The sequence below is a fragment of the Cucurbita pepo genome, chromosome 15 (assembly GCF_057944985.1).
Source record: "Cucurbita pepo subsp. pepo isolate OVF chromosome 15, ASM5794498v1, whole genome shotgun sequence".
Lineage (NCBI taxonomy): Eukaryota > Viridiplantae > Streptophyta > Magnoliopsida > Cucurbitales > Cucurbitaceae > Cucurbita > Cucurbita pepo.
Window position 1 is genome coordinate 3027386 of NC_141812.1, and position 26379 is coordinate 3053764.

Genomic DNA, 26379 nt, shown 5'->3' on the forward strand with positions numbered 1-26379 from the left:
TTAATCTTTATAAAAAAATTTAAAAACTTTTTAGGATATTTTATATATTTTTTTAAATTTGATGAAAAGTTGGAAACAATATTTTTAAAAGAAATTATTAATCGATTTAATAAAAAATTTACGGTAAAAATATTTTTTAATTTTTTTTAAAAGTTAAAAGGCAATTTAAATTTAATAAACGATTATTATTTTGGATAAAGTGGAAAGTTGATGGACAGTGCAATAATAATAATAATAATAATAATAATAATAATAATAATAATAATAATAATAATAATAATAATAATAATAATAAGAATAATAATAATAATAGAAATGACGTGTTAAATAAGCGAGCAAATTTTTCAATGAAGGCCATCAGTCAGAGTGGTTGACCAAATTCCTACCACAGTTGCCCATCTTCTTCTCCATTCTCCTTGTTTACTGGAGGAGATTCCATTCTTCCATGGATTCCGCCCTCTCTGTTATGGCGTCCAATGCGCCTCTCTTCACTCTCTCCACCATTACCCCCAGCTTCTCCACGCTCAATTTCACCCACTCCCCCTCCATTTCCCCTATCTCCACTCTTTCTTTCTCGCTTCGCGCTGCTGTTCCTCCTCTCCACCGTCGTCACAAATTCATCTCCAACTCATCTTCTGGCAATGGAAATGGCGGCGTTCGAGGAGAGAGCGGCGGTGGCGGCGGCGACGACGATGGTGGACCTGATGGCGGCGATGTCGGCTCGAACTTGCTTGCTGGAGAAGCTGAGGACGACGCTACGCTGTCCGCAGACGCGATTGTTCTTGGTGTTGGAGTATGAGATGAGTTCTATCCGTTTTTAGTTTTTGATTGGGGCTAAATATTGATCGGTTTTGTGCTCTTTGTTGTAGGGGATGAGGTGCAAGGGGTGTTCTGCGAGTGTCAAGAGGATTCTTGAAAGTCAGGTGGTTATGTAGTTAATAATTTCTTCTTGTATGTCTTGCTTATTCTTTGGTCATTGTAATTTATACCTGAATAGTTGAATTGCTGTCTGAAATGAGTTTGTAGATACTCTATAGGTGCTGATTCTTTTGTTTATCCTATCAAATATTATTTTGAATTGATATATGAAAGCCAGCGATTGAACAGGGAGGGGTAGATTGTATAATAGCTGTTAGGATCGCACAACAATCCACACACTCATCAATATAAATCCTTTAGCCAATATTCCTCCTTGCATTTTCTCTATTCTATGTCTTCGTATTCATCTTGATCAAGTGTGTGCGTTATTGTGCGATCTTAATAAATGGTATCAGAAATTCACCAAGATCTGTGAAGATGAAAAGCTCTGATACCATGTTAGGAATCACGAGTCTCCATTGATACGAGGCATTTTGGGGAACCCCAAAGTAAAGCCATGAGAGCTTATGCTCAAAGTGGACAATATTATGCCATTGTGGAGACTTGTGATTCTTCTAGCTCTCCAATACTGGTGTAATCAACCCGCTTATAATTTTGAATTGACTATTGTTGGATGATGAAAGTTCCACATCGGCTAATTTAGGGAATGATCATGAGTTTATAATCAAGGAATACTATCTCCATTGGTACGAGACCTTTTGGGGAAGCCCAAAGTAAAGCCACGAGAGCTTATGCTCAAAGTGGACAATATCATGCCATTGTGGAGACTCGTGATTCTTCTATCTCTCCAATACTGGTGTGATCAACCCGCTTATAATTTTGAATTGACCATGATTTTCATATACTTTTCGAATTCACAGTAACAATTTTTCTCTGCCCTGTAAATAACCTTTCATTGTTCTTCTCGTTATATTATGGACAGCCACAAGTGTCACATGCTAGTGTTGACCTTGCTTCTGAGACCGCAGTCGTGTGGCCTGCAGCTGAAGCAAAAATCACACCCAACTGGCGGGAAGAGCTAGGAGAGGCACTTGCGAAGCATTTGACCACTTGTGGTTTTTCTTCTAAGGTTCAAGGTCAGCATCATAAATTCGTAAGTCACAACTCACAACTACATCTGATTTATTATGTTATGTTCTTCTTCTTGTCAAGATTCACACTTCCAGTTCTTAGGGTTCTAAATTTTGATCTTCCTGCCTGGAAAGCTGCTTATCAATTCATTTTTCAAGTTTGTTTATTAGCTAAAACCCATCATCCCATCTCAACCTCCATGATATTCCACGCTTGATATTTTAAGCTAAGATATATGGTTTTCGTATGGTGCTTTTCTGTAGTATTATATTTAAAAGTTTAGACAATCTAGAATCTTGTATGCATCCTATTGTCGTCTAGGTGAGCTCAGTTATACTTGGCTAGAATTAGCTAATTTTGTATGTCTCACCATATAGTTTGTTCATCAATTACGTGGAGATCTATGGCAGGAACCTCTGCAATCAATAATGGGATTCTGGGGTCTGAATTTTAATTTTGAGTACATCTTATCAGGATTCCCCATACATGATTGAGTTACTAGGATTTTGCATAAACAACTCTATAAAAGCAAACATAGTTTTTGACCTGTTTGAAATGAAACGTGTCAGTGCAACTAATTGAGTACCAGCATGTAGCAGTGCTGTAAGTAATTAGAGAGCTCGATCCTTTTGAACGAAGCACTTTTGAGTGTGTGCTTTAGTTTGGTTACTACTAGCGCGCTTTACTAAAAAGACTTGGCATTCAGGCAAGCTACCCGACTATTATCCTGTTGTGCTCGCAAAATTTTCTTTGCACATACGTACTCAATAAGGCCCGACTTCTTTTCATTCTGCACTTGGTATTCTACTTTATTCATGCATAATTCAAGAATTCAGTTGAAGCTTCTTTGTACTGTACAATTTGGCGACAACTGAGTTCCATAATATTAATCCCACTGATGTCTTACTAGTTATTACATTATCATTCTTGCATGCATTCTGATTCAACTAATGCATTCTGATGCTGAACGTGATGAGATTTTGCAGCTGTTTATTTGTTTTACATATTTGAATTTCTTTCCGCATTAAGGCATATCCGAGGACTATTGGACTTTTCAGTTTACTTCTCTCTTATCTTTCTTCTTTTTTTCCTCGTCCCTCAGAAATTGGCATTTGAAACATTAAACCATAAAATATTGTTGGGGATAGTAAACAAAACAAATCAGCATCTTGTACTGAAAACAATGAAGGGAACGAGGCGACACCAGGTGATGTGCCAGCGAGGAGGCTGAGCCCCAGGGGAATGGACACTGTGTGCCAGAAAAGACGCTGGGCACCGAAAGGGGGTAGATTGTGAGATCCCACATCGATTAGGGTGTGGAAACCTCTCCCTAGTAGTCGCGTTTTAAAAACCTTGAGGGGAAGCCCAGAAGGAAAAACACAAAGACTACAATATTTGCAAGCGGTAGGCTTGGGCCGTTGCAATGATGCTCGCTCAAAACTTGATTACTAGAATTTAACTGATAAGGCCTGTATCTATGCATCAATGTTTTGCGTCTTGAAGTGCTAGATTCTTCGTTGTTCAAAATTGCTACATGATGCCTTCAAAAATTTAGACGCAAAACTTTCCAACTTATCAATATATTTAATTTCACGATGAAAATCTACCCCTTTAGAAGGGTACTAAGAAAACTGGAAACTCCAGTAACTCAGCCTTGCAAGAGAGAAGAAGAAGAAAAGAAACATGTACATGTATTATCTCAGGATTTATGTAGTTCCCATGGCTTATATGAACAATGCTGGTTATTTACAGGACAAGGTGCTATAGGAGGGGACGTTTCACTATAGGAGGGGATGTTGCATACTGCGAGGAGAGTGACATATTTCAGGTATGTAGGAGTATAATTCTTTGAAGTTGATTACAAGCTATAGTGTATGTTTGGTTGTTTTTATGCGCCACGGATATTATTTGCTCATGTTGTGCTAGCTGTTTAGATTATTATTAGCATTTGAAAAATGTTACTTGAAAATTGATTATGTAGTAGTTATGTTTTAATGTTATATACAAGCCAAATGTAAAATGTCTCTATATGTTGATGGATATTTCTGGAAAAATAATAAAAATAAAATGTTCAAAAAATAAATATAATTAATAAATAAACATTTTATACTTTAGTATTGAGTTAAAATGCTTATGCTTTAAATTATATTCATATTAGTTGCATTTTGTTACTATTTTTCTTAGGTTTTGTCACAGAGAACAATAGGCCCTTCACCAAGCCTATCTTTGCCACTCTTGTCTATTTGATGCCTCTATCTTGCTTATGCCTTGACTTGTCTTCAATTCTCATTCTGTGTGGTGTGTTAGATTATGCACCATCCTCCTTGGTTGTATCATGGCACTCGTCTAGGCCCTTGCATGGCTGGATGGGCGCCACTTGAGGTTTCCGCTTCTCGTGTTGCAACGTGAGAGTCACAACCTACTCTCTTCATAGTATGGTTGTGACATTCTCCCCCCACTCAAATTAGTCATTGTCCTCGATGACTTTCTCGAGGCACAATCGCATCTTGAATTGTGACGGTTTCATAGAAATGTTGAATTTAAGATTTTATTTTTAAGTTTAAGGAATCTAGTATTTAAACTTTTGTTGGGAGTAGTTTATGGATGTTTTTGTTACACCCAAAATAAAGAAAAAAAAAAGTTTAGGAAATGCAGATGAACAGAGTCAATGGCATTAGGTCGGGACCATTTGGGTCGGAAATAGAGGGTTAGGTGAGGTGGTGATAGTTCGTGGGAAACGGTTTATCTTCACCATATTATCTCCTTTCTCCTTGTTTCATTTTCTCTGTCATATTCAATTTATGGCCTAAAACTTTCTTAAAATCAATTAACCAAACTTCTAAGGTTACTTGGTGACAATATCGTGAAACAAGAGAATGATGTCGACTCAACCCCTCCTTTCTCTAAGTAAGCTCAATCGCGTTGTTTTCGGCTGTTGTGGTCGACAAGGAAGAAAGAAACAAACGAATATTCTTTTAGAAAAATATAAAATAATACACCTACCGAGCCGAAAGTCAAAGGAGAATTTTGTAGGTGGATATATCGAACTGGAATAAGATTTCAGATTGATATCTTGACACAGTGATTGACATAATAATAAATAAAATCTTATTTCAGATCGACATCTTGATACACTGAAATAGAGTAAGTGGAGATTTCGCCTTGAAAAGAGCAGATGTTTTAAGTAAAATCATCTAACATTCTTAATATTGTTTGATTCAGATGGATGAAACAAAAAAATAAAATAAAATAAAATAAACTTAAAAGGATCGAAGAATCTACTTTACATCAATTTTATTAAAACATTTTACTCTCAATGTATTTGATGGTACTATTATCCTTAATTGGTTATAGAGTATTATTTTGTAGAGACGGCGAGAGCAGTGTTCACATAACTTTAGAATCCGACCAACCCAACAAGATTTTTTTTTTTTTTAGTTTGAGTTGGATTGAAGTTTTAGAAAATAAAAAATTAGAATAATTTTGATTAATAAAAATATTTGACGTTTGTAACCAATATTAGTGATGCTTCAAGTAAATGTTTGATATTTGAGTTTTATGAGATTTTAGTTATTAATGTAACGTGTATTGTATTAGATAAGTAAAATGTTTCATAATTAAAAACAAAAGGGTTCGAGTTGGGTTAAATTCTGAGAAAATAAAAAATTTGGGTTAGTTAGTCGATTGACATTTTCTTGTCGGCTAAACTGACTAACTTGAAAATAGGATTACAATCACATTATAAAAATAAAAAATATTTGATATTTGAATTTTATAATAACCAAATGGAATCGAATCCATGTACGGAAGGTCAATTAGGGAAGAAGAATTTTACCGATCTGCCCCTCTCTCTGTATAAATATTCTATCTGGGCTCGTCAGGAAAGTTCGTTTCAGGGACCTTTCTTCTCCGTCGTCTCTAACCCAAACCCTAATCTTCATCTTCCAACCAACATGTCGCACTTCGGAAGGTCCGGTCCTCCAGATATTGCAGACACCTATTCGCTTCTCGTGCTCAACATTACCTTCCGTATGATTCCATATATCTCTCTTTTTCTTTCTCAAATTTCCTTGTTTCTTTTGTGTTTTTCTGTTTTGTATCGTATTCAGTCTCCACTGAGATCTTTTTTGTTTTTTTTTGTGTTTTTAGGAACCACTGCTGATGATCTCTACCCGCTGTTCCACAAGTATGGTAAGGTTGTCGATATCTTCATCCCCAGAGACCGAAGGTATGATTCCCTGCTTTGTTGCGTTTGTTTTTTTATGAAATTTGTTCGATTTCTGTAAGAGATGACGATGAATGTTTTTTTTTTTTAATAGCTGGTAAGAGTTTTGTGTTTGTTAGATTAAACATTTTGAGGTTAGGATTGAATTGATTTCCTTCCATTGATGTTCATCTGGTTCTTATGAAATTAGTTTGCACGTGAGGGTGAAATGATATTCTTCATTCAGCTTAAATTATGCTTGGGCTCAGTTGGGAACTTTATTTATTTTTCTGTTTGTTCATCTTTTGTTAGCCATCAATTATTCTCGTTTTGATTATTTTGTAATTGTCTCTTTTATTGTATCGTGGTTCAGAACTGGTGATTCTAGAGGTTTTGCATTTGTGCGTTACAAGTATGCAGATGAGGCTCAGAAAGCAGTGGAAAGGCTAGATGGTACCCCTGCCTCTTTGTTTGTTTCCTGTTGTTTGATTTTGTCCTTTTCCTCTTCAAGTGGAAGTAATTTGTAGATACAAGTTACAAGGAAGATGTTTTATATTTTTGTTGGACTGAAGGCTGATAATCTTATGGTCGTTATTCAAATCAGTTTGGGCGGGCCCTATAAGATCAATATTTTCTGAATTAACTCCCTCACTCCTTTGTTAGTTCTGGTTTTGAATTACGATCATGCCTCTACTTACTTCCATTTGATTATTTCTATGCAGTTTGTTTGGGGAGCTAATCTGCTGCATATAAATTTAAAGCTATATATATAATTATTTATTTAATTTTGTAAATTTTGTCATGTTCCAGGTATTGTGGTTGATGGACGAGAGATCACCGTTCAGTTTGCAAAATATGGTCCAAATGCAGAAAGGATGTGAGTAATGAAGTAGTGGTTTTCCTCGATGAATGCTTACGTTTGGGCCTAACTTCTCACCTCTTATATATTTGTTTTGCTAATGGGTGTTGTATTTATGTCAAAATATGCTTTTAGTCACAAAGGAAAGGTCAGTGAATCATTTCCAAAGTCGAGATACAGGTCTAGAAGTCGCAGTCCACGGAGACGGTAATTTTCTCTTCCACATCACTATGAATTTTTTATATTGGGATTAAATATTTGTTGTCCTTATCCTTGAAGAATATTGTCTGGTCATTAGAGTTCCTTGGTGGATTTATTATTTCTTCAGCTTTAAGATGTTCAAGGGTGAAAGCTTCGGTTGAAATAGGATATTCGAGGAATATGATGCAGCCACATTTTTGAACCCTAAGATATTGTGTTAACTGTTTGTATCTAGGATTACTTTAGCAAGCTCTTGTTTTCTGCTATCTCAGATATGAGGTTCGAAGATGCTGTTTTGTCCAAGTTTTTCATTCTTTTTTAGGTTAGATATGGTATGCTGTTTTAACATGAGATACTAGAATTATGGAAACGTAAAATGTTGGAAGATCTAAAAGGAGACTGTAGCAGTGAATTCAAGTTTTATCTTTATTTTTTTGAATTCAAGTTACTAATTGAAATTTATTACTTTCAGACATCGGGATGATCACAGAGATAGGGATTATAGGAGAAGAAGTCGAAGCAGAAGTAGAAGCAGAAGCTTGGACAGGGTTGATCATGATAGGCGTGGAAGAGAAAGGGAGAGGGAAAGAGACTATCGTAGGCGAAGCCGGAGCATCAGTCCTAGGCGGCCTAGTCCTGATTATTCCAAGGGGAGGGGAAGAGGACGCTACGTTGACGAGCGTAGAAGCCGTAGCCGTAGCCGTAGCCATAGCCAAAGTCGTGGCCGTGGTCGTGGTCGTTCTGTGGATAGGTTGTTAATTTCTTACAATTTTTATCCAGTTGGAAGAAAGTTGGGAATTGTATTTCTAATCATCTTTATCCATTTGGGAAAAAGTGGGGAAAATCTTATTTCTAATCAGTCATTGTTCTACATATTACAGTGCTTCTCCTGGTCGACAAAGCCCTAGTCCAAGGAGTGCATCTCCTCAAAGGAGTCCATCTCCCAGGGGTGAAAGTCCTGAAAGAAATGGCGATGGTGGAAGGTCTCCAACTTCCAGGAGTGTTTCACCCCGAGGTCAACCTGCTGATTCAAGAAGCCCATCTCAACCAAATTCAGATGTTGATGTGAGTTGCATTAGGAACTATTTTAAATGATTAGTCTAGACTTGGTGTTAGTAGTTAAATGTTCACTTGTCTTAATTTTGACAGAAGTGAATACTGATGGATGCAAGGAGAACTGTTACATTTCCGAGCAGTGCAGGAATGGATGCTTTGAGGACTCGTTGATTAAAAATGTTATCAGACTATAAGTTCTAGTTTTGGTAGGACTTTCCTATGGTGTTCAATTATCATATATTGAGCTTAATGTGCCTATCTACTATCTTGTATCAGTTTGATACTTTTTGGCTCTGCTGTCTGTATCCTTATATCCAGTCATAGGATATAGCTTGGGACATGTTCTTCCTCCTTTATATTTCTCCTCTCCACCCTGTAGTACTAGTAATATTTTATCTTGAGCAATTGTGGTGTCTTTTTCTTTTCCCCATTTTCCTTTTTTTTAATAAATATTTTAGCTATCCTGATTCATCATTGAATCCTCTATTGGATTTTATAGTTATGTTCGGGGTAAGAGTGACCGGCGCCTGATTTGGCCGATGTTGATTTTGTGGCTCTTGATGCTGTTTCTGTGTGATAGATGGGTGATCGTGACTTTGATGCTGGTTGCAGCAGTTTGCTGATTTATCAGTATGATTGTCTATGCAGTATGATGTTGCTGTGGACACTGTCTTAACTAATATTCACTGGATGAAAAAATTATTGGTAAGGTTTTGGCCACATTTGAATGTTTTTAAAAACTTGATAATGCTTTAGGATTTGATGTTTGGCCTGATTATTCATTCTGGTCTATCCAAGTTTTGAAAGTTGCACCTCACCTGCCAAGGAGATCTAGAGGCTTTGATATATAGGGTTGACCCTCCTGTGTTGATCGAATTTTACTCATAGCTGATGATGCATTTGAGATCGGTATTGATTTTAATGGTGAAGGCTGGATTAAGAAAACTTAGCTGCAGGTTTGATCTTTACGTCCGAACATGATTGGCCACGGTAACATAAGTTTATAGTTTTGTGTATTAGTTTATAGTTGTGTATTATCCAAACATGACAGGTTAGTATCCCAAACATTTAAATCAATCTCTTGCTTGCTGCTTGATGTGGTGACTGACTTGTTGTAGCTTTTGGATACACAATTGTTGCGGTGGTGTTTGATAGCAGATATCTTTATTGATGTACGATAGTCATCGGTTCGATTGATTGATTGATTCTGAAGTGCTAACGCTGTAGCTGGCTGTTGCTGCCCTTGTGGGGGTGAGGCTGGCAATGATGTTTGCAGTTTGCTTTGACAATGGATGCATTGATCTTTGCTTGCCTCGAAATAAAGTTCTGCACGTATGTTCTCGCTCACTTCATGTCTGTAAGAAAATTTGCTTGATAAAAATTCTGACATTGATTTGCAACATAAATTAAGTAGTTTGGTGAACACGTACGACTACGTGCTTGGTGAACACGATTACTATATTGCTTTTAGCTGCAACTAGGTTTTGGATTTGGAAATACTGCCTATCTGATCTTTTATCTATTGCTCGAAAGAGAGATGCTTTAACTGGCAGGAAGCTTGTTAGATTGCTTGCATCCTTTTTATGGTTTATTCCATTACAGAGTCTGCTTTTAGATGCTTGCAGGTTTTTTACATCAACAATTTTGTTTGCTCTAATTTTTTTACATCCAAACAAAATGAGGAACATTGACAAAGTATTTCCAATGTTATCAGGTATGTTGTGTTGTGTTTGATCATTGATGTTCCAATTTGTGAAAGGCCTACATAATTAAGGATATATTTTTAGTATTATTTTGATATGTTGTATGCATTGTGTGGCTGTTTCTTTTTTTTTCAAGTTCTAGTAATTGGAGTGGAAGATTAAATCATAAATTTTGGTTTATGTGCTGAATCTTTTAGTCACTGCTGTTATGAATTGTGAACTGTGTGATCTTTGTGTACTGCTTTTCAGAGATCAAAGTGTTCAATATATTGGGAGATGAAACAAAAAACTTTTAAATGAATTTGATCCTGTCTCTTGTTTTTGTTGGCTTTAGAAACTTCACTAACATTTTATTTTAAAAATTCATATTTTATAAAATGCACATTTTAAATGATGGGGTGTTTTTGACAAGTCAAGCACAGCACATATATTGGTCGATCGAAAAAAATATATTCGAAAAAGGTTGAATATTTAAAAATAACTCCGAGAGATTGAGAAATAGACCATGTATGTGACTAGGACAGAAAACCTATTTGCTCTTGGATCCCACGAAAATTTGGACATACATTTACAGTCTACACATAGATTTACGCATCACGGAAAATGAGAACTAACATAATTGTGTGTACGTCTAATGTATAATTGAAAAAGTAATGCCCAAGAAGAAATTAATGATTCAACGACGAGGTACAACATAGCATGTACTCATACATAACAACACAGCATGTACTCGTACATAATCATAACTCGTAACTCACTTATCATCTTTCACTTATTCATACATGACTACTATTCTAAAAAAATTTTCGACCAATCATCATAATAGCATATGTTAATCATACACCATACAACATTTAGTCTCAGTAACTTGTGAGCATTGTATTGCTCATGCTAATTATACGACAAACAATTCATCCAACCAAGTCGTGCGACATTAAGTTCACTTACTTCAATAAGATAACTCTAACAAGTTAGAATCCCACTTTAAGGTTTCTCTCGTAACTTTTGATTAGATGAGAGACAATAATTAGAGTTTAGGGTTTAGAATTTAGGATTTCTCTATCTAAGATAAAAAGAGAGAACAACAAAATCAAATAGCAATAGTTAAAACACAAATGACATTCCAAGAGAGAAAAAAATACATACAAATTGGGATCTGCCATACCAAACCCTTTATTTAATTTTTGTATTGCCTTACTATTGTATTTATGTTTGTATAATTATACGGTGAAATTATGTCTAGATTTGCTAGACATGAATCACCTCAATATGTACTATAGGGGTGTGACTAGTCGTCAACTCTTCCCCTTAGACTTTGTATGACCGTTCGGTGAAATTACAGCTAGACCCACCAAACCTGAATCGCCTCAAAATGTATTAGGGGATGCGACTAGTTATATGCTATCTAAGCCGTTGTGTTGCCTTTTGCTTATAGCTGTATAACGTTACTTTCAAATCTTCTTTCGTTCCTACTTTCAAACTCGTTTTCGAAAATTTCTCTACCCTGTTCTCTAAAACTTTCTTCTCAAAACGAGACCAGAGGCTTGAGCATACGTTACCCGGTCGTATGCGACATGAATCCAAATTCTCCCACACACAACTACCAATCTACGCCAGTTCTCCATTGTCATTGAAATTCTATAGACCATGCCACCTGGTTTTAGTTCTCTATTCTTCAAGTCATCAACAAGAACTTATCTAATTCATCCAGGAACAAGTAAAAACGAGAGTGCAGAAGAAACAAAAAAAACCCAAGAAATTGACATTTGACTGATATCCAATGGATCCATGAGTGAACCCAACACACTACTCTACCATCAAAATCAGGCAATCCCATAAAACAAAGGTATATATAGCAGCACAATTAAGCTTTCAAACCCTTAAACTAATTCAACAAGAATCAACCAAACAACTTACCGAGTCAAAAGTTTAAGGAAAATAACGGAAAAGAAGATGTCTCATATAATATTGCTAGGATCTTTCTAACAAGAAACTAAAGATACAACTATGTTGCAATACCATAAGAAATTATAGTATCAATAGTGTTTTGAGAGGGCTATCTGTGAGATCTCATATCAGTTGGGGAGGATAACAAAGTATTCTTTACAAGGGTGTGGAAACTTATCACTAGCAGACGCGTTCTAAAAGCCTTGAAGGGAAATGTATTATTGAGGAGTTTGGCAAATTTTGGAACTCCCTAGAGACGCAAGCCCGAAACAAAAATAGTGTCACGCTTTTCAAGTATGTGGCACCTCGGACCTTGGAATTAGTTATACTTGTAGTATGCATGAAAGTATGATATGAGGAGTAAACCATAGAAATGAGTTGGTTTGATTCATGTAAAAGTACGTTAAACGTTATGATGTACGTTTATCGAGGAATGGATTGTTGAGTTATGATATGACTGAAATTGAGAGCATGTCTTTAGTATGATTTAATGCATGTTATGGGAAACCGACTATATATGTTTGAGCATAGAATGAGTTGAGATAAGACATGTTGAATGTGATTATGTATGTTTACTGGAGCGAGTATGAACGGTGTACGATTGAGATTTATGACTAGGTTTCCCTGATTAGATCATTATGCTATGTCTCTGTTACATACGTTCTGATATTAGCAATTACACGGAGACAATTAGGGGTTCGCCAACTAACCTCTAATCGTAAACTTGGCTCGATTGTCAGGAGTCCGAATAACTATAGAACTGACCTATTATTGTAGATAGTACTTTGTGGGGACTTATAGTAAGTTTGCCAATTAGTTTCCTTTAAGTGAACCAGTCACGAGTGGCGGGGGTTCGTAATAGTACACTTGAGAGTCGATCGATTCTTAGAATGCATGGACCTTGAGCATCGAGGTTGCGCCTCGAGGGCTTTGAGATATGATGATGATGAGAGACTAGCAGAAATGATAAACCTGGAGACCTAGACAACTTAAGAATATTCCAAGAGCGGGAGGTTCGGATAGGTCCAAGAACAAGAGAAAAAGAATGAGAAAACCTAGAGTAGCCTAGGGAAGAGCCTATACGGGGGAACGAATCCCCAAAAGAGAATAACCGAACGTATGTAGAAGATCAATAAGACTTAATAACGAAATATAAACTACCAGCAAGCTGCTTAATGAGTATATTTTATATACTCATTCCTGCTACTTTGACTTTCTTTCAGATGAGGCAGATGCGACGGAGGCGCACACGAGCTAGGGGGAGGGAGGCTGTGGAGTTTTGGGCTAGATCGGTGCCGTGTACCCATTGATATGTTTTCTTTACGAACCTTGGTGTTTTTTTGTATTTCTGGATTTTCTCAAACTATCTATGTCATGTTCTTTTGTGTGTGCGTCTGCAGTGGTGATGTATAAAAACAATATCGTACTAAATCTAAGCTTTCTTCATGTGTATGCACGTTAAAAAATTTAAATTCTATGCAATTTTTACTTATTTCCATGTCAGTAAGTAACGGTCCATGGCTCGAGTCTCTCGAAAAGCGGGTCATTACAGATTGGTATAAGAACTTTATGTAAACCGTTTAAATAGAGAGTCTTAGAGCCCTCCATAGCCCAGCTCAACTACGCCTCGCCATAATTTGGTACGCAAGGATAATATAAATAATTGAGATTTTGGTACGCAAGGATAATATAAATAATTGAGATAATTTAGTGAATTGAATTAACTGATTGAGATTAGGTCCAAGTTTTGAATGTGGAATATATGACGATATATCGAGAGACGTAGTGTATAAATCTTAACATGAGATTTATGAATTGGCAGATATGGCTCCAAAAACTAGAGGCAGTGTTAGCAGGTGTTGTATAGGAGGCAGGTGGGCACACGCCACATATATTCCCTCGCAAGAGACACCTGAGATAGAGAGGTCCCAACGCCACACACAGGGACCCCACCACCCTGCAACATGGTGACGATGTCTGTTGAGGAGCTGCAAAACCTGTTGCAGACTACCATGTCCAGCCAAGTAACAAACATTGTGGATGCAGTGTTGGCGAACCGATCCGGACAAGGACAAAAGAATCAGTTTACGTTCGAAGAGTTTCGCTACCTCAGGGACTTTAAGAAGTATGACCCCCAAATTAGAGGGGCGAACCTTGGATACAGAGGCGACGGAAGGCTGGTTGGAAGCCATCGAGTTAGCCTCAAAGTACATGAACGGCCTTGACACCCATAAGGTCCACTGTGCAACTTATATGCTGAAGAATCGAGATAATTTCTGGTGGGAGTCAGTTCTCCGCTCCGTCGAGAACGTGGGCCAGTGACATGGGAATTGTTCCAAGAAACATTCTTTCAAAAGTATTATCCCAAGACTGTCAGATTTCACAGACAAGAAGAATTTATATAGCCGAAGCAAGGGGTAATGACAATGGAGGAGTATGAACACGAGTTTGCTCGATTGTCCCGTTTCACCCCAGACATTATGCGCACAGAGGAGACCAAGACTGAGAGGTTCATCAACGGCCTAAATTGGGACATTCAGGGGCAAGTGTTGGCCCCTACAACATACGACTATGCTGAAGCTGTCAGGGTGGCCACTATCCTCTACAATGCCAACGGCCAAAACACAAGGGGACCCAATAATCAACAAGGCTCCAAAACAAGGTTCGACCTAAACTCTTTTCGGTCTTAGCAGCAAGCTCCACGGAGATAGTTTGATCAACAACAAGCACCACGAGAGCAATTTAATTGACAGCCTCCTCCAACTATTCAGAGACCAAAATGTGGGCGTTGTGGTAGAGACCATGATGGGGAGTGCATGATCGGTTCAAGAACTTGTTTTAATTATGGAAAAAGCAAGCACCGAATGGCCGACTGTCCCTATGCTCTTTGGTCCATTGGTCTCTTTGCCTTCACCGCAGATATTACCTTCGGTACACTTTGGGACTGGGTGCCCTTGAATCTAAAACTCTCTCTTGCATGGCAATCAATGTAGCGAGCCAATCCATTCTCAAGATGATGTCGAACTCAACCATGTCAATGACTATCAGCGTTACCTCAAACTGGCGTTCCGCTACTACTATCGTTCCCTCACTGATTCTCTCCTCAGCCATCCTCAGCCATCATTATCGTGCCAGCTGGAGTAGACACTGCCAGACTATACTCTAAAGGCTCTATCTATTCCTATTCATGCTTGTCTAACGAATGAAGCAGATATTAAAGTATGAGTTGATCCAGAATCAAACAAGGCAAATGTGAAATAGCCAAGTATTGGCAGTGTACATGTCACCATGTTTCCTGCATCCGTGGCTCGACGAGCTGTGGTAGCGTGAGCCATGCCTTGAGTTTGTACCTGCCCACCTTGGTTCCCCTGGTTCGACCTTGAAGATCGGTTGACAGATGTCTTCTTTTTATGGGGGGTCATTTGGTGCCCACTTTTTCCACAGTTGAAACAAGCTCTTGAACCGACCATGCACTCCTCATCATGGTCTCTACCACAACGCCCACATTTTGGTCTCTGAATAGTTGGAGGAGGCTGTCAATTAAATTGCTCTCGTGGTGCTTGTTGTTGATCAAACTGTCTCCGTGGAGCTTGCTGCTGAGACCGAAAAGAGTTTAGGTCGAACCTTGTTTTGGAGCCTTGTTGATTATTGGGTCCCCTTGTGTTTTGGCCGTTGGCATTGTAGAGGATAGTGGCCACCCTGACAGCTTCAGCATAGTCGTATGTTGTATGGGCCGACACTTGCCCCTGAATGTCCCAATTTAGGCCGTTGATGAACCTCTCAGTCTTGGTCTCCTCTGTGCGCATAATGTCTGGGGTGAAACGGGACAATCGAGCAAACTCGTGTTCATACTCCTCCATTGTCATTACCCCTTGCTTCGGCTATATAAATTCTTCTTGTCTGTGAAATCTGACAGTCTTGGGATAATACTTTTGAAAGAATGTCTCTTGGAACAATTCCCATGTCACTGGCCCACGTTCTCGACGGAGCGGAGAACTGACTCCCACCAGAAATTAGCTCGATTCTTCAGCATATAAGTTGCATAGTGGACCTTATGGGTGTCAAGGCCGTTCATGTACTTTGAGGCTAACTCGATGGCTTCCAACCAGCCTTATGTCGCCTCTGTATCCAAGGTTCGCCCCTCAAATTGTGGGGGTCATACTTCTTAAAGTCCCTCAGGTAGCGAAACTCTTTGAACGTAAATAGATTCTTTTGTCCTTGTCCGGATCGGTTCGCTAACACCGCATCCACAATGTTTGTTACTTGGCTGGACATGGTGGTCTGCAACAGGTTTTGCAGCTCCTCAACAGACATCGTCACCATGTTTGTGGGGTGGTGGGATCACTATGTCTGGTGTTGGGACCTGGGTTTCCTCTATCTCAGGGGTCTCTTGCGAGGGAACATCTATGGCGTATGCCCACCAACCTCCTGTACGACACTGCTAACACCGCCTCTAGTTTTTTGAGCCATATATGCCAATTCACAAATCTAAGGTTAAGATTTATACATCACGTCTCTTGATATATCATCATATATTCCACATTCAAAATTTGACATAAACTCAATTAGCCAGTTCAATTCACTCAAGTATCTCAATTATTTATACTATCCTTGCTTATGAGACTGTTGGCAGGGTAGTTGAGCTGGGCTATGGAGGGCTCTAAGACTCTTTAAACGGTCTATAGAACCTATCAACCTAAAGCTCTTATACCAATTTGTAACGACCCGCTTTTCGAGAGATTCGATCCATGGACCGTTACTTACTGGCATGGAAATAAGTAAAAATTAAAGAGAATTTAAATTTTTTAAATGTGCACACACACGAAGAAAGTTTAGATTTAGTACGAAATTGTTTAAAAATATATCACAACTACAAACTCACATGATGCACACATAAAAGAACATGATATAGATAGTTTGAGAAAATTCAGAATTACAAAAAAACACCAAGGTTCGTAAAGAAAACATATCAATGGGGTACACGTCACCAATCTAGCCCAATACTCCATAGCCCCCCCTCGCTCGTGTGCGCCTCCATCGCATCTGCTCCATCACGTCTCATTTGAAATGAGTATATAAAATATACTCAGTAAGCAACTTGCTGGTAGTGTATATTTTGTTATTAAGTCTTATTGATTTTATTTATACGTTTCGTATCTTATTCTCTTTTGAGTATTTGTTCCCCGTATAGGCTCTTCCTAGGCTACACACTAGGTTTTCTCATTCTTCTTTCTCTCGTTCTTGGTCCTGTCTAGACCTCCAGCCCTCGGAATATTCTAAAGTTCTCTAAGTCTCTATGTTAGTTATTTCTGCTAGTCACTCATCATCATCACCATATCTCAAAGCCCTCAAGGGGTAACCTCGGTGCTCAAGGTTCATGCATTCTAGGAATCGACCAACTCTAAAGTGTACTACTGTGGGCCCCCGTTACTCGTGACAGGATCACTTAAAGGAAAGTGACGGGCAAACTTCCTACAAGTCCCCATAAAATACTATCTACGATAATAAGCCAGTTCTATAGTTATTTGAACCTTTGACAATCGAGCTAGGTTTATGATTAGGGGTTAGTTGGCGAACCCCTAATCGTCCCCGTATAATTGCTAACTCACATGCATGAACAATACATCTCGACCAACTCTAATGTACCAATGTCGACCCACATCACTCGTGACAGGTTCACTAATAGAAAGTTAACTTGCAAACTTCCTATAAGTCCCTACAAGGTACCATCAATAATGATATGACCAGTTCTATAATTATTCGGACCCCTGACAATCGAGCCAGGTTTACGATTAAGGGTTAGTTGGCGAACCCCTAACCGTCCCCGTATAACTGCTAATATCGAAACATATGTAACGAAGACATAGCTTAATGATCTAATCATGGAAACCTAGTCATATATCTCAATTGTAGGACAGTTCATACGCGCTTCAGTAAACATACATCATCACATTCAACATGTCTCATCTCAACTCATTCTATGCTCAAACATCTATAATCGTTTTTCCATAACATGCATTAAATCATACTAAAGACATGCTCTCAATATCGGTCATATCGTAACTCAACAGTTCATTCCTCGATAAATGTGCACCATAACATTTAACGTGCTTTTACATACATCAAACCAACTCATTTCATGCTCAAATTTCTATGACTTACTCCTCATATCATACTTTCATGCATACTACGAGTATAGCTAATTCCAAGGTTCCGAGGTACCACTACCTGGAAAGCGTGACACTTTTTGGTTCGGGTTTGCTTCTCTACAAAGTTCCAAAATTTTCCATACTCCTCAAATAATACCTACGTTTGTAAGAATGAGGAATACCTGTAATAACCGTACAACTGACACTAAATGAAAAGAGAAAGCCAGTTGTCCCAACACTTAGTAAAAAGTAAAAGAAAAAGAAAAGAAGGACAAAAGAATAGGAAATGGCAGAAGGGGGGGTTTGACAGGAAGCGAGGTTGAGCAAGAGGAAGGAGGCGAAAAACTTGAGAGAAGAGCAACGAAACTCGAGGCACTCGTGAGCGATGACATTATTGGGACTCAAACGGTTGAGAAGGGGAGAACTCCGACGCTAAAGCTTCTAGTGGTGTGATCTCCGTTATTTTTCCCCCTCAAAACCCTAACGTATTTCGTAGGTCTTCGTATCTAGTTTGTTGTCGAGGGAGGTTGGTTGGTTCTCATGGAGAAGAAGACAGTGTGTACTGAGAGTGAAGAAGAATTTGGAAGAAGGTGGGAGGAAGAAGTCGAAATCCGCTGGACGCATTCTGACCCAACCCGACCCGTTTGTGCCGACCCGACCCGCATGTACAGAATTGAAACCTGAGAACTCTTCAGCCTCCAAGTTCTCATTATCCTGTCAATTGGGGGAAAATGTTTACGGGGAAGAGAGACGTTAGTAGCTCTCCTTCCATTTAACTTTAACCCTTAAAAAATTTGAAAAAGTGACAAGACAGACCGAGTATGAAATACTAATGAAACGAAATGGACGTCCAAATAGGAAAGGGCTCCCGACGATAATTTGAGCAACTTCGAGGAACGGAAGACAAGCATACTCGAATTTTAGGAAAAATGCCGGCTAAGGCCAACCAACCAACCAAGTGGTCTTACTATAGGATAGGTTGGACAATTGTTTGATACATGACGACACGTGCCTAATGGCCTCTGCACGTGTCATTTATGCTTTATACTTATGATGCTTTGATGATAATGTATGATGTATGACGGGAATGAGTTATATGATGATGCCTTATGATGTTATAGAATGATTATGATGTTGTTATATGATTCCGTTACATGATGATGATGATGGATGATAACATAACGATGAAAGATTGTGGAATTTCCTTAATATGACGTTATTTTCCATATTAAGATGAAATACATGCTTTAAATGTCATGTTGCGTTATGACAACGATTTTTCTAGAACACAATCCTGGTTAATGCTAATGATAATGAATGTATGAAGATCAATGCAAGCTAATAACTTAGCTGACTAGAGAAAAATGATAAGACAGGCTTTCAAGTTGTAATGATCCGAAAAAAAAAAGAACATGCACAATCTTCACCGGTTGATGAAGAAACCAACCAGTGATAGCACTAAGCAGGGTACTAAAGATTGAATAATGAATCTAAACCTTACCTCATAGGTTACTTCAGCTGTCGATGTATCATTCATGTTAGGAATCACGACTTTCCACAATGGTATGACATTGTCCACTTTGAACATAAGCTCTCATGACTTTACTTTAGGCCTCCCAAAAGGCCTCATGCAAATGGAGATAGTATTCCCACTTATAAACCCATGATAATTAACCAACATGGGACTCACTCCCAATAATCCTCAACAATTCACAAGGCCTCTGAGGAGGTCAGCAGTCATTTGATTCGGTCGATTCGCACGCTCTTTGGCAGCAAGTCGAGGGTCTGTTAAATCATTTAGGCTTTCTTCAGCTTTCCCTTTATCCACAAATGAATCTCCAGGCTTCACCTTCCTACCCTTCGAAACCGTACTCGCTTTTGGCTGAAAAAATAAAACTCCCAGGTTGAGAGGGAAAAGACCCCATTTAGATGGATGTGGTAAATGAATAAGCTGAATAATCATGAAACTATATCGAGGGGGTTATGCTCAAAACCACAGAAGTAAAAGACACCCATGTTAGAAATCACGACTCTCCACAATGGCACGATGCACCGTCCTCCTCGGTCGCATCATGCCACTCGTCTAGACCCTCACGTGGCTAATGGGTGCCACTTAAGGGTTGCCGCTTCTCTTGTCACAACATGAGGGCCACAACATACTATCTTCTTAGTTAGATTATGACATTCTCCCCACTTAAACTAGTCATCATCCTCAATGACTTACTTGGGGGAACAATCATTGTTAGGTTGTGACATTCTCTCCCACCTAAACTAGTCATCGTCCTCGATGACTTACTTGGAGGAACAACTACTGTTAGGTTGTGACATTCTCCCTCACTTAAACTAGTCATCGTCCTCGATGACTTACTTGGGGCACAACCACTCCTCGGATTGTGACAACCCACACACCAGACCTCCTCCCCGCACTCTCTAAGCAGAGTTACACTCCAATTAGATGCTCACAGAAAAATGGTCAGCAAATTACAAATTTCAAAGAACTTCGTTTCAGTATATACTCAGGTATAAATTTTACATTCTAACTTCTTGTAAACATGACAATTTTATATTCAAACTTCTCACAAACATAATTTTTCAGTTCTAAAAATTAAGGAGCAAATTAGATGGAAATTTTTTAATCTTAACTGCTGTAAACATTTCCATGAATTTAAGACAAACTAAAAGGGTAAACTCCTTGTTCCTCCCCTGAATCATACAACCAACAAGCTGACCTGAATCGAAGTTTTAAATAAGATAATCAATTGAAAGCGCAACCAAAACTCTATTCGGAATTTGTGTGAGGCTAAAGAACTCCAAACACACAAGAAAAAGAAAAAGAAGAACATAAGGGCGATCAAGGGTCAACAAATTGCGCAGAGGGTTTAATGGAATCACTGCGTTCATCTTGTTGAAAGAATCGAAGATTGAGAGAAGCGCGAGGAAGGCAAATAATTAGAAGAAAGAGAGAAGAATTAGAAACTTACGCAGTGGGTTTGAGAGAGCCGCCATGTTCGTCTTCTAAGGAACGGCGCTTTGGTGTATTTCCTCCATAGAGGCGCCGAATAGAATGAGCAACGGGCAGAAGTTCTCAAGAAACTTATATTTCTTTAAGATTCAAATATTTTGCGTTTTTTTTCTTTTTATAACAAAAATAATAATTAGAAAAAAGAAACGGTTAGATTTTATATTTTGTTCTTAAAATTCATTTAAAAATAAAGTTTATTTATATCTTAGTTAAAAAAAAGTTAAAAAATATTAATACAATTAAAAAATATTTACGAATTTTAAACGTATACTAACGGTCTTTTTTACCAAACGAAAATTATTTATCTACATTTTATAGATTATTTATCTCTTCAATTTTAAAGTACTAAAGTTAAAATTTGATAAAAATTTTAATTTTTTTAATATAAAAATATTATTGTTAATTTTACTTCTATAAGAGCTTTTTTTTTTTTAAAACAAACTTAAATAATACTTTTTAAAGTATTTAAATAGTCCTCGTATATTCTTTTGTTTTTTTTCTGAGATTTTTTTTTAAGTTAAAGAAAAGAGTTAAATGATCCATTTAGCCCTTCATTTCCATGTTTTATTCTTTGCTATAAACACATGCCATTTTCAGCTTGCACGCATCATCTAATTCTACTATATTTAGTTGCTAAGCAAACTCTCGGGGAATATTAAATCCTAGATATTACCACCATGTCTTGATCTCGTTACTCCGAAATCCTTAATTATTTCACGACCCTTAATGACCACCAGGTCAACCCATGGCGATGGTGGTCGGCACACGTCACCTTCTAATTCATCATCAATCTCGAGAGATAATTTCAGTCCGATATCAAGAAAATTGATGTAAAATTGCAAGAAGAGCTTCTAAAACAGGTAACTCTATAGGTTATTTGTAATCACAGATATGACAATCAACTAAAGGAACAACGGTACTAGCCATGTGTAAAGTAATGAAAGCATGAAAGCAAGAGAGTCAATAGCTGAAAAACTCTTGAGAATTAGAGTCCAAATCATTATATTCGCGAGTTGATATACAAAGAATATAAACAAGCAGCTCGTTGTTTGTTCGTTTTGTTTGTCAAGACTTTCTTTTTTAGTACAAAAGGGATGGTCAGATGGGCTGTGATAAATAGACCTAATATTATGTGAGATCCCACATCGGTTGGGGAGGAGAACGAAACATTCTTTATAGGGTATAGAAACCTCTCCCTAGTAGACACGTTTTAAAAACCTTGAAGGGAAGCCAGAAAGGGAAAGTCCAAAGAAGACAATATCGACTAGCGATGGGCTTGGACTGTTACATATCACGACCTTATTTAGATGTGTCTACTTGAGTGCTAATATTTTGACACAGAGTAGTAAAAAAGATGAAAGTAAGAGAATGATGAAGTTCTATCCATACATGATCGTATCCACACAATTTCAAAAGCCACATTATCCATACAACACTGAATTTGACAGAACATTTTGCTTTCAGAAGATCTAAGAAACCAAACTGGACTCAAGAAAACAACAGAACCTACTTATACTTCTTCGATCGTTACGCTAATCGCCCTATACTTGAGTGCTAATATTTTGACACAGAGTAGTAAAAAAGATGAAAGTAAGAGAATGATGAAGTTCTATCCATACATGATCGTATCCACACAATTTCAAAAGCCACATTATCCATACAACACTGAATTTGACAGAACATTTTGCTTTCAGAAGATCTAAGAAACCAAACTGGACTCAAGAAAACAACAGAACCTACTTATACTTCTTCGATCGTTACGCTAATCGCCCTATCAGCAATAGTATAACAAGTGTCAGTGGTAGGGTGAAGAAAAAACCTTAAAGCCAAGTGAAATTCTGCTCTTCAGACAGTGAAGATCCTTTTGCTGCTTGAAGTTGAGTTGAACTTTGAAGCATGTAAAATTGGCTAACTATGCTACAATAGTTGATCGGTTATAAATAATGATTATAAAACCTACAATAACTTGAACTTTTACAAAAAAAAAGTAATCCTAAAACAAGCCCTTGCTCACAAAAACTATTTTCAACAAAAACTAAACCATAGTAAGTAAAAGACGTTCGGAGCGAATAACTTGTACGTTGTTCTTCAATCAAAAGTGATTTGAATTTTACTTATTCGTATTGTATAAACTAATGCTTCACTATGTTCAAAATAATATATTATGCACCATATTCCTAAGCAGACTCAACCAGATTAACCATAGATATTTTACACTAAAACTTCACCCACGCATAATAAGGAAAAAGGAAAAATACCAACACCCTAATTACCATAAAATATTATTCTTTACCACCGAGAGTTTGAATTATTGCTTCCAAGAGCTTGATATCCTTATCACGCTTGTTGATTTCCTCTTGCTTTGCACGCAATTCATCCATGTGCAGTTGAAATACCTCTGCAGTATCATTCAATAACATTAACAGAGTAATTTTAAAGAACACCCATCTCTGCGTGGAGATTTCTTATGGTACTGTGCCATTGAAGAACAATAATTGACTATTAATCAATATTCCGTCTATTATTATTGTTTCTATAAGAGACAATCTCACTAATGGTCATTGGATTTGGTTAGACAACGTGTGGAGAAAGTCACACAGCGAGCTATCAAACAATTAGTCGTGAACTCCAGAAAGGAAAGAAAGAACTAAATACGACCAAAGTCATCCACAATACTTCCTTTCCTTTATCAATACCGACTTCCCCTCTTTAAACATTAGTATAAACTATTTAACCGAACAGCAGTCCTGATTGGTTGGAACAAAAAAAAAAAAAAGAGAAAAAAAAGAAAAGAGAGAGAGAAAGATTGAAAACACTCGCTAGATTATGTAAGGTTTACTCTTTCTAATCTTTTCAATCTTGTGTCCATTGAGTCCTTGGATTTTAAAAAGTATTTGATCGGTCCCTTAACTATCAATATTATGTCCTATTTTGTATATGACAGGTCTTTAACATAATCAATATTTTTTAAAATTCACGTACCTACTAAATACTAAACACGAAACTGAAAACTCAAGGTTCCATTACACAAAATTCCAATTTATGCTCAACAAATCAATTAATTTTAGGGTTTAGGGGTTAGGCAAGGCAAGTCTACAAATATTTTTGTTTAGAAATTAAAATGGTCTTAAAAAAAGTCAAGAAAATTAGAAGAAGAAAAAGAAGCTGAAAAGAGTAAGATATTCCATACTTGTCGTGTTCTCGAGCTCTCTAGTGACCTCCTGCACATGTAGTTCAGCAGCTTTTTGTGCTGCCTCAGCCTGACGTTTTTCTGAACGAGCATGAGCAGCAGCAGTGATAGCAGCATCAAGTTCTCTTTCCAAAGTCTCAACCCTTTGTTCAAGAACCTAGCAAAAGATTATTTCATTATCATAACCAGTGGGCAAAATTGTATCATACATCCGTAATAAACAAAAGCCAAATGGCATGTTATTTAAACAAAGAGCATCACTTAAGCTCATGTGATATGATATTTGATATTTAATGGTGGGTTGTGATGTTAAAGCAAATGATTTACCAGACAATTTTAATCTAAACAGAAGTAGATTAGTAAAAGAAAGATCGGCCAGGTTCAAAAGGCGAGAACAAAGTCGTATTCAAAGATAAAATGCTAGAGAGGAGCAAACAAATTTTCCTACAAAAGTGATAAGGAATCAACCCAAGACCCAAGGGAAATCTCTTATACCAAATGATAAGAAATCACTACAAGGGAAGTAAGATTTAGATTAACTTGTTGTTCGAATATCTCAAGGCAAGAACACTTGTTTGAGATTCGTATCACTCCACAAACAAGATCAATCATGTCTAGCATGAATGATTCTTGTAGATCAAATATCTCAAGGCAAGAACACTTGTTTGAGATTCGAATCACTCCACAAGCAAGATTGATCATGTCAAGCTTGAATGATTCTACATGCAACCTAAACTACATAGAATTGCAAAGAAACTTAGTCATTTGTTAAAGAAAGCACAAATGCTCATTTTACATACATTTTCCAAGTCTACATAGCTTTATATAGCATCAAAATAAAAACCTTTAACCTTCCATGAGGCATTCCAAGAGTTGTAAAACTATATTTTATGACCATAATTAGCCAATATGTATACTTTAGGGCCATAATTAACCAGTATGTAAATAAGCCTTAAAATACATTAAAGAAACACCATAACTCTAAATTACTCTAAATTATGATCCACCCAAATCTATAACAATGAAGCTTGATTCTTCTTCAATATGGCATGAATTGAAACATCTTACGATAATTTTGACAACATTTTCTTCACATTTTCATTGAAGTATATTGTATGATTGATGTCTCTTGGTTCATATCACTTTTAACTGATCCTAAATTCCTCCGACCGAGTAAGTACATTAGTATCTCTATTCTCAATATCCCTCCATCATGTGCATGACTCACATTTTACCTGAGAGTTGGCAATCTCCACCCACTCATATGGCTAAAGTTTACTACTCTACACAACATCCATTTCTCCAAGAAGGTCATCGAAGATCAGGTGTATTTACTCCTTGATTCTTCAAAGACCGTGTTCAAAATGGCCTCTTAACAGGATCGATTTAAGAGAATGACTTCCTGACTCTGCCAAATCTGCTAATCCTTTGGGCAATCCATCACTCTCCCACTCCACATTCCATAAGCAAATTGAAATTTCAAACCCTATATCAGATATCTAAGCAACCTAGATCAACATGTAACCACTCCGATTCAGCATATAGCAAGAAAACTAATATTTAGATCGCTAATACGAACGAAGGCAATCCCACCAATTCCTCACTCCACCCAATTTCAAAGAGCAAAATCGAAATTCCAATCCAGACATCAGATTAAAAACACCTAATTACAGAACATGGAAAAAAAAAAGGGGAAAAAAAATGCAAAAGCGAGTTCTAGTAACCTTGATCGTCCTTGCTTGTTCGGAGCACAATGAAGCTCTGGCAAACGTCTCGTCGTCTACATAGACGGCTTTCTTTACTAAAATCTTCTGGAGTGATTCTAGGTTGGAGGCCATCTCCGTGATATTGGCTACGGCACCGCTCCATCTGTCCGTTCCTTTGCCCTTGTCCTCCATGATCCGAATCTTCGCAAATTCGCAATTCAATTATTGTTCAACTTCATGATCTGTGTAGAGACTTAGCGAGGGAGCTAAGAACTCACCCGATCATCCGCTGCATTCGATGTTTCCGCGATCCTGTTCTTAGATTTGGTATTTGTGCCAAGCGACATCCCATAAAATCAAATTAAATAGTCAATTTTAATTTTTATCATTTA

The 26379-nt window shown here is 37.5% G+C and overlaps 3 protein-coding genes and 1 long non-coding RNA gene across 14 annotated transcripts; 2 read left to right on the forward strand and 2 right to left on the reverse strand.

Annotated features, from left to right (window-relative positions):
- The first annotated feature begins 357 nt into the window (after nucleotides 1–357).
- Nucleotides 358–4508, forward strand: LOC111811346 (uncharacterized). Of its 6 annotated transcripts, none has more exons than XM_023698150.2 (5): nucleotides 358–793; nucleotides 870–923; nucleotides 1802–1955; nucleotides 3703–3778; nucleotides 4135–4508. In XM_023698150.2, exons 1-4 carry the CDS (start codon nucleotides 446–448, stop codon nucleotides 3735–3737), a joined length of 591 nt encoding a protein of 196 aa, XP_023553918.2. In that variant the 5' UTR covers nucleotides 358–445; the 3' UTR covers nucleotides 3738–3778; nucleotides 4135–4508. The 6 variants fall into 6 exon arrangements, 4 of the variants coding, with proteins under 4 accessions (XP_023553918.2, XP_023553920.2, XP_023553917.2 ...); XM_023698152.2 differs by having other exon boundaries at nucleotides 4258–4508; XR_002817526.2 differs by having other exon boundaries at nucleotides 359–793; nucleotides 1802–1972; nucleotides 4258–4508.
- Nucleotides 4509–5810: 1302 nt separating this feature from the next.
- Nucleotides 5811–9767, forward strand: LOC111811552 (uncharacterized). 5 transcript variants are annotated; one of them, XR_015411944.1, is made up of 10 exons: nucleotides 5812–5979; nucleotides 6100–6178; nucleotides 6528–6607; nucleotides 6965–7031; nucleotides 7149–7220; nucleotides 7687–7965; nucleotides 8096–8279; nucleotides 8364–8476; nucleotides 8770–8975; nucleotides 9069–9767. XR_015411944.1 is itself a non-coding variant. In XM_087118048.1 (8 exons), exons 1-8 carry the CDS (start codon nucleotides 5904–5906, stop codon nucleotides 8367–8369), a joined length of 840 nt encoding a protein of 279 aa, XP_086974174.1. In that variant the 5' UTR covers nucleotides 5811–5903; the 3' UTR covers nucleotides 8370–8696. The 5 variants fall into 5 exon arrangements, 2 of the variants coding, with proteins under 2 accessions (XP_086974174.1, XP_086974173.1); XR_015411945.1 differs by having other exon boundaries at nucleotides 5811–5979; nucleotides 8367–8476; nucleotides 8770–9767; XR_002817565.2 differs by having other exon boundaries at nucleotides 8770–9767.
- A 5867-nt stretch (nucleotides 9768–15634) lies between these two features.
- On the reverse strand, nucleotides 15635–21260 carry LOC111811359 (uncharacterized). The gene is made up of 4 exons (XR_015411895.1): nucleotides 21051–21260; nucleotides 19571–19951; nucleotides 17317–18783; nucleotides 15635–17280 (listed from the first exon to the last, which is right to left on the reverse strand). It is a non-coding gene; the product is annotated as an uncharacterized LOC111811359 (long non-coding RNA).
- A 1422-nt stretch (nucleotides 21261–22682) lies between these two features.
- On the reverse strand, nucleotides 22683–26339 carry LOC111776508 (uncharacterized). 2 transcript variants are annotated; one of them, XM_023655970.2, is made up of 4 exons: nucleotides 26006–26339; nucleotides 24282–24438; nucleotides 23385–23489; nucleotides 22683–23008 (listed from the first exon to the last, which is right to left on the reverse strand). In XM_023655970.2, exons 1-4 carry the CDS (start codon nucleotides 26177–26179, stop codon nucleotides 23004–23006), a joined length of 441 nt encoding a protein of 146 aa, XP_023511738.1. In that variant the 5' UTR covers nucleotides 26180–26339; the 3' UTR covers nucleotides 22683–23003. The 2 variants fall into 2 exon arrangements, with proteins under 2 accessions (XP_023511738.1, XP_023511737.1); XM_023655969.2 differs by lacking the exon at nucleotides 22683–23008 and having other exon boundaries at nucleotides 23173–23489; nucleotides 26006–26338.
- Between the last annotated feature and the right edge of the window lie 40 nt (nucleotides 26340–26379).

What these genes read in the sequence shown, in the direction of transcription:
- LOC111811346 (XM_023698150.2), top strand. Translation starts at nt 446, where the DNA reads ATGGATTCCGCCCTCTCTGTTATGGCGTCCAATGCGCCTCTCTTCACT. An exon ending in CGATTGTTCTTGGTGTTGGA is followed by an intron (nt 794 to 869) that starts GTATGAGATGAG and finishes TCTTTGTTGTAG; the next exon opens with GGGATGAGGTGCAAGGGGTG. An exon ending in AGAGGATTCTTGAAAGTCAG is followed by an intron (nt 924 to 1,801) that starts GTGGTTATGTAG and finishes TATTATGGACAG; the next exon opens with CCACAAGTGTCACATGCTAG.
- LOC111811552 (XM_087118047.1), top strand. Translation starts at nt 5,904, where the DNA reads ATGTCGCACTTCGGAAGGTCCGGTCCTCCAGATATTGCAGACACCTAT. An exon ending in AGCAGTGGAAAGGCTAGATG is followed by an intron (nt 6,608 to 6,964) that starts GTACCCCTGCCT and finishes GTCATGTTCCAG; the next exon opens with GTATTGTGGTTGATGGACGA. An exon ending in AGTCGCAGTCCACGGAGACG is followed by an intron (nt 7,221 to 7,686) that starts GTAATTTTCTCT and finishes TATTACTTTCAG; the next exon opens with ACATCGGGATGATCACAGAG.
- LOC111776508 (XM_023655969.2), bottom strand. Translation starts at nt 26,179, where the DNA reads ATGGAGGACAAGGGCAAAGGAACGGACAGATGGAGCGGTGCCGTAGCC. An exon ending in AACAAGCAAGGACGATCAAG is followed by an intron (nt 24,439 to 26,005) that starts GTTACTAGAACT and finishes ATCTTTTGCTAG; the next exon opens with GTTCTTGAACAAAGGGTTGA. An exon ending in AGAGCTCGAGAACACGACAA is followed by an intron (nt 23,490 to 24,281) that starts GTATGGAATATC and finishes ATGATACTGCAG; the next exon opens with AGGTATTTCAACTGCACATG.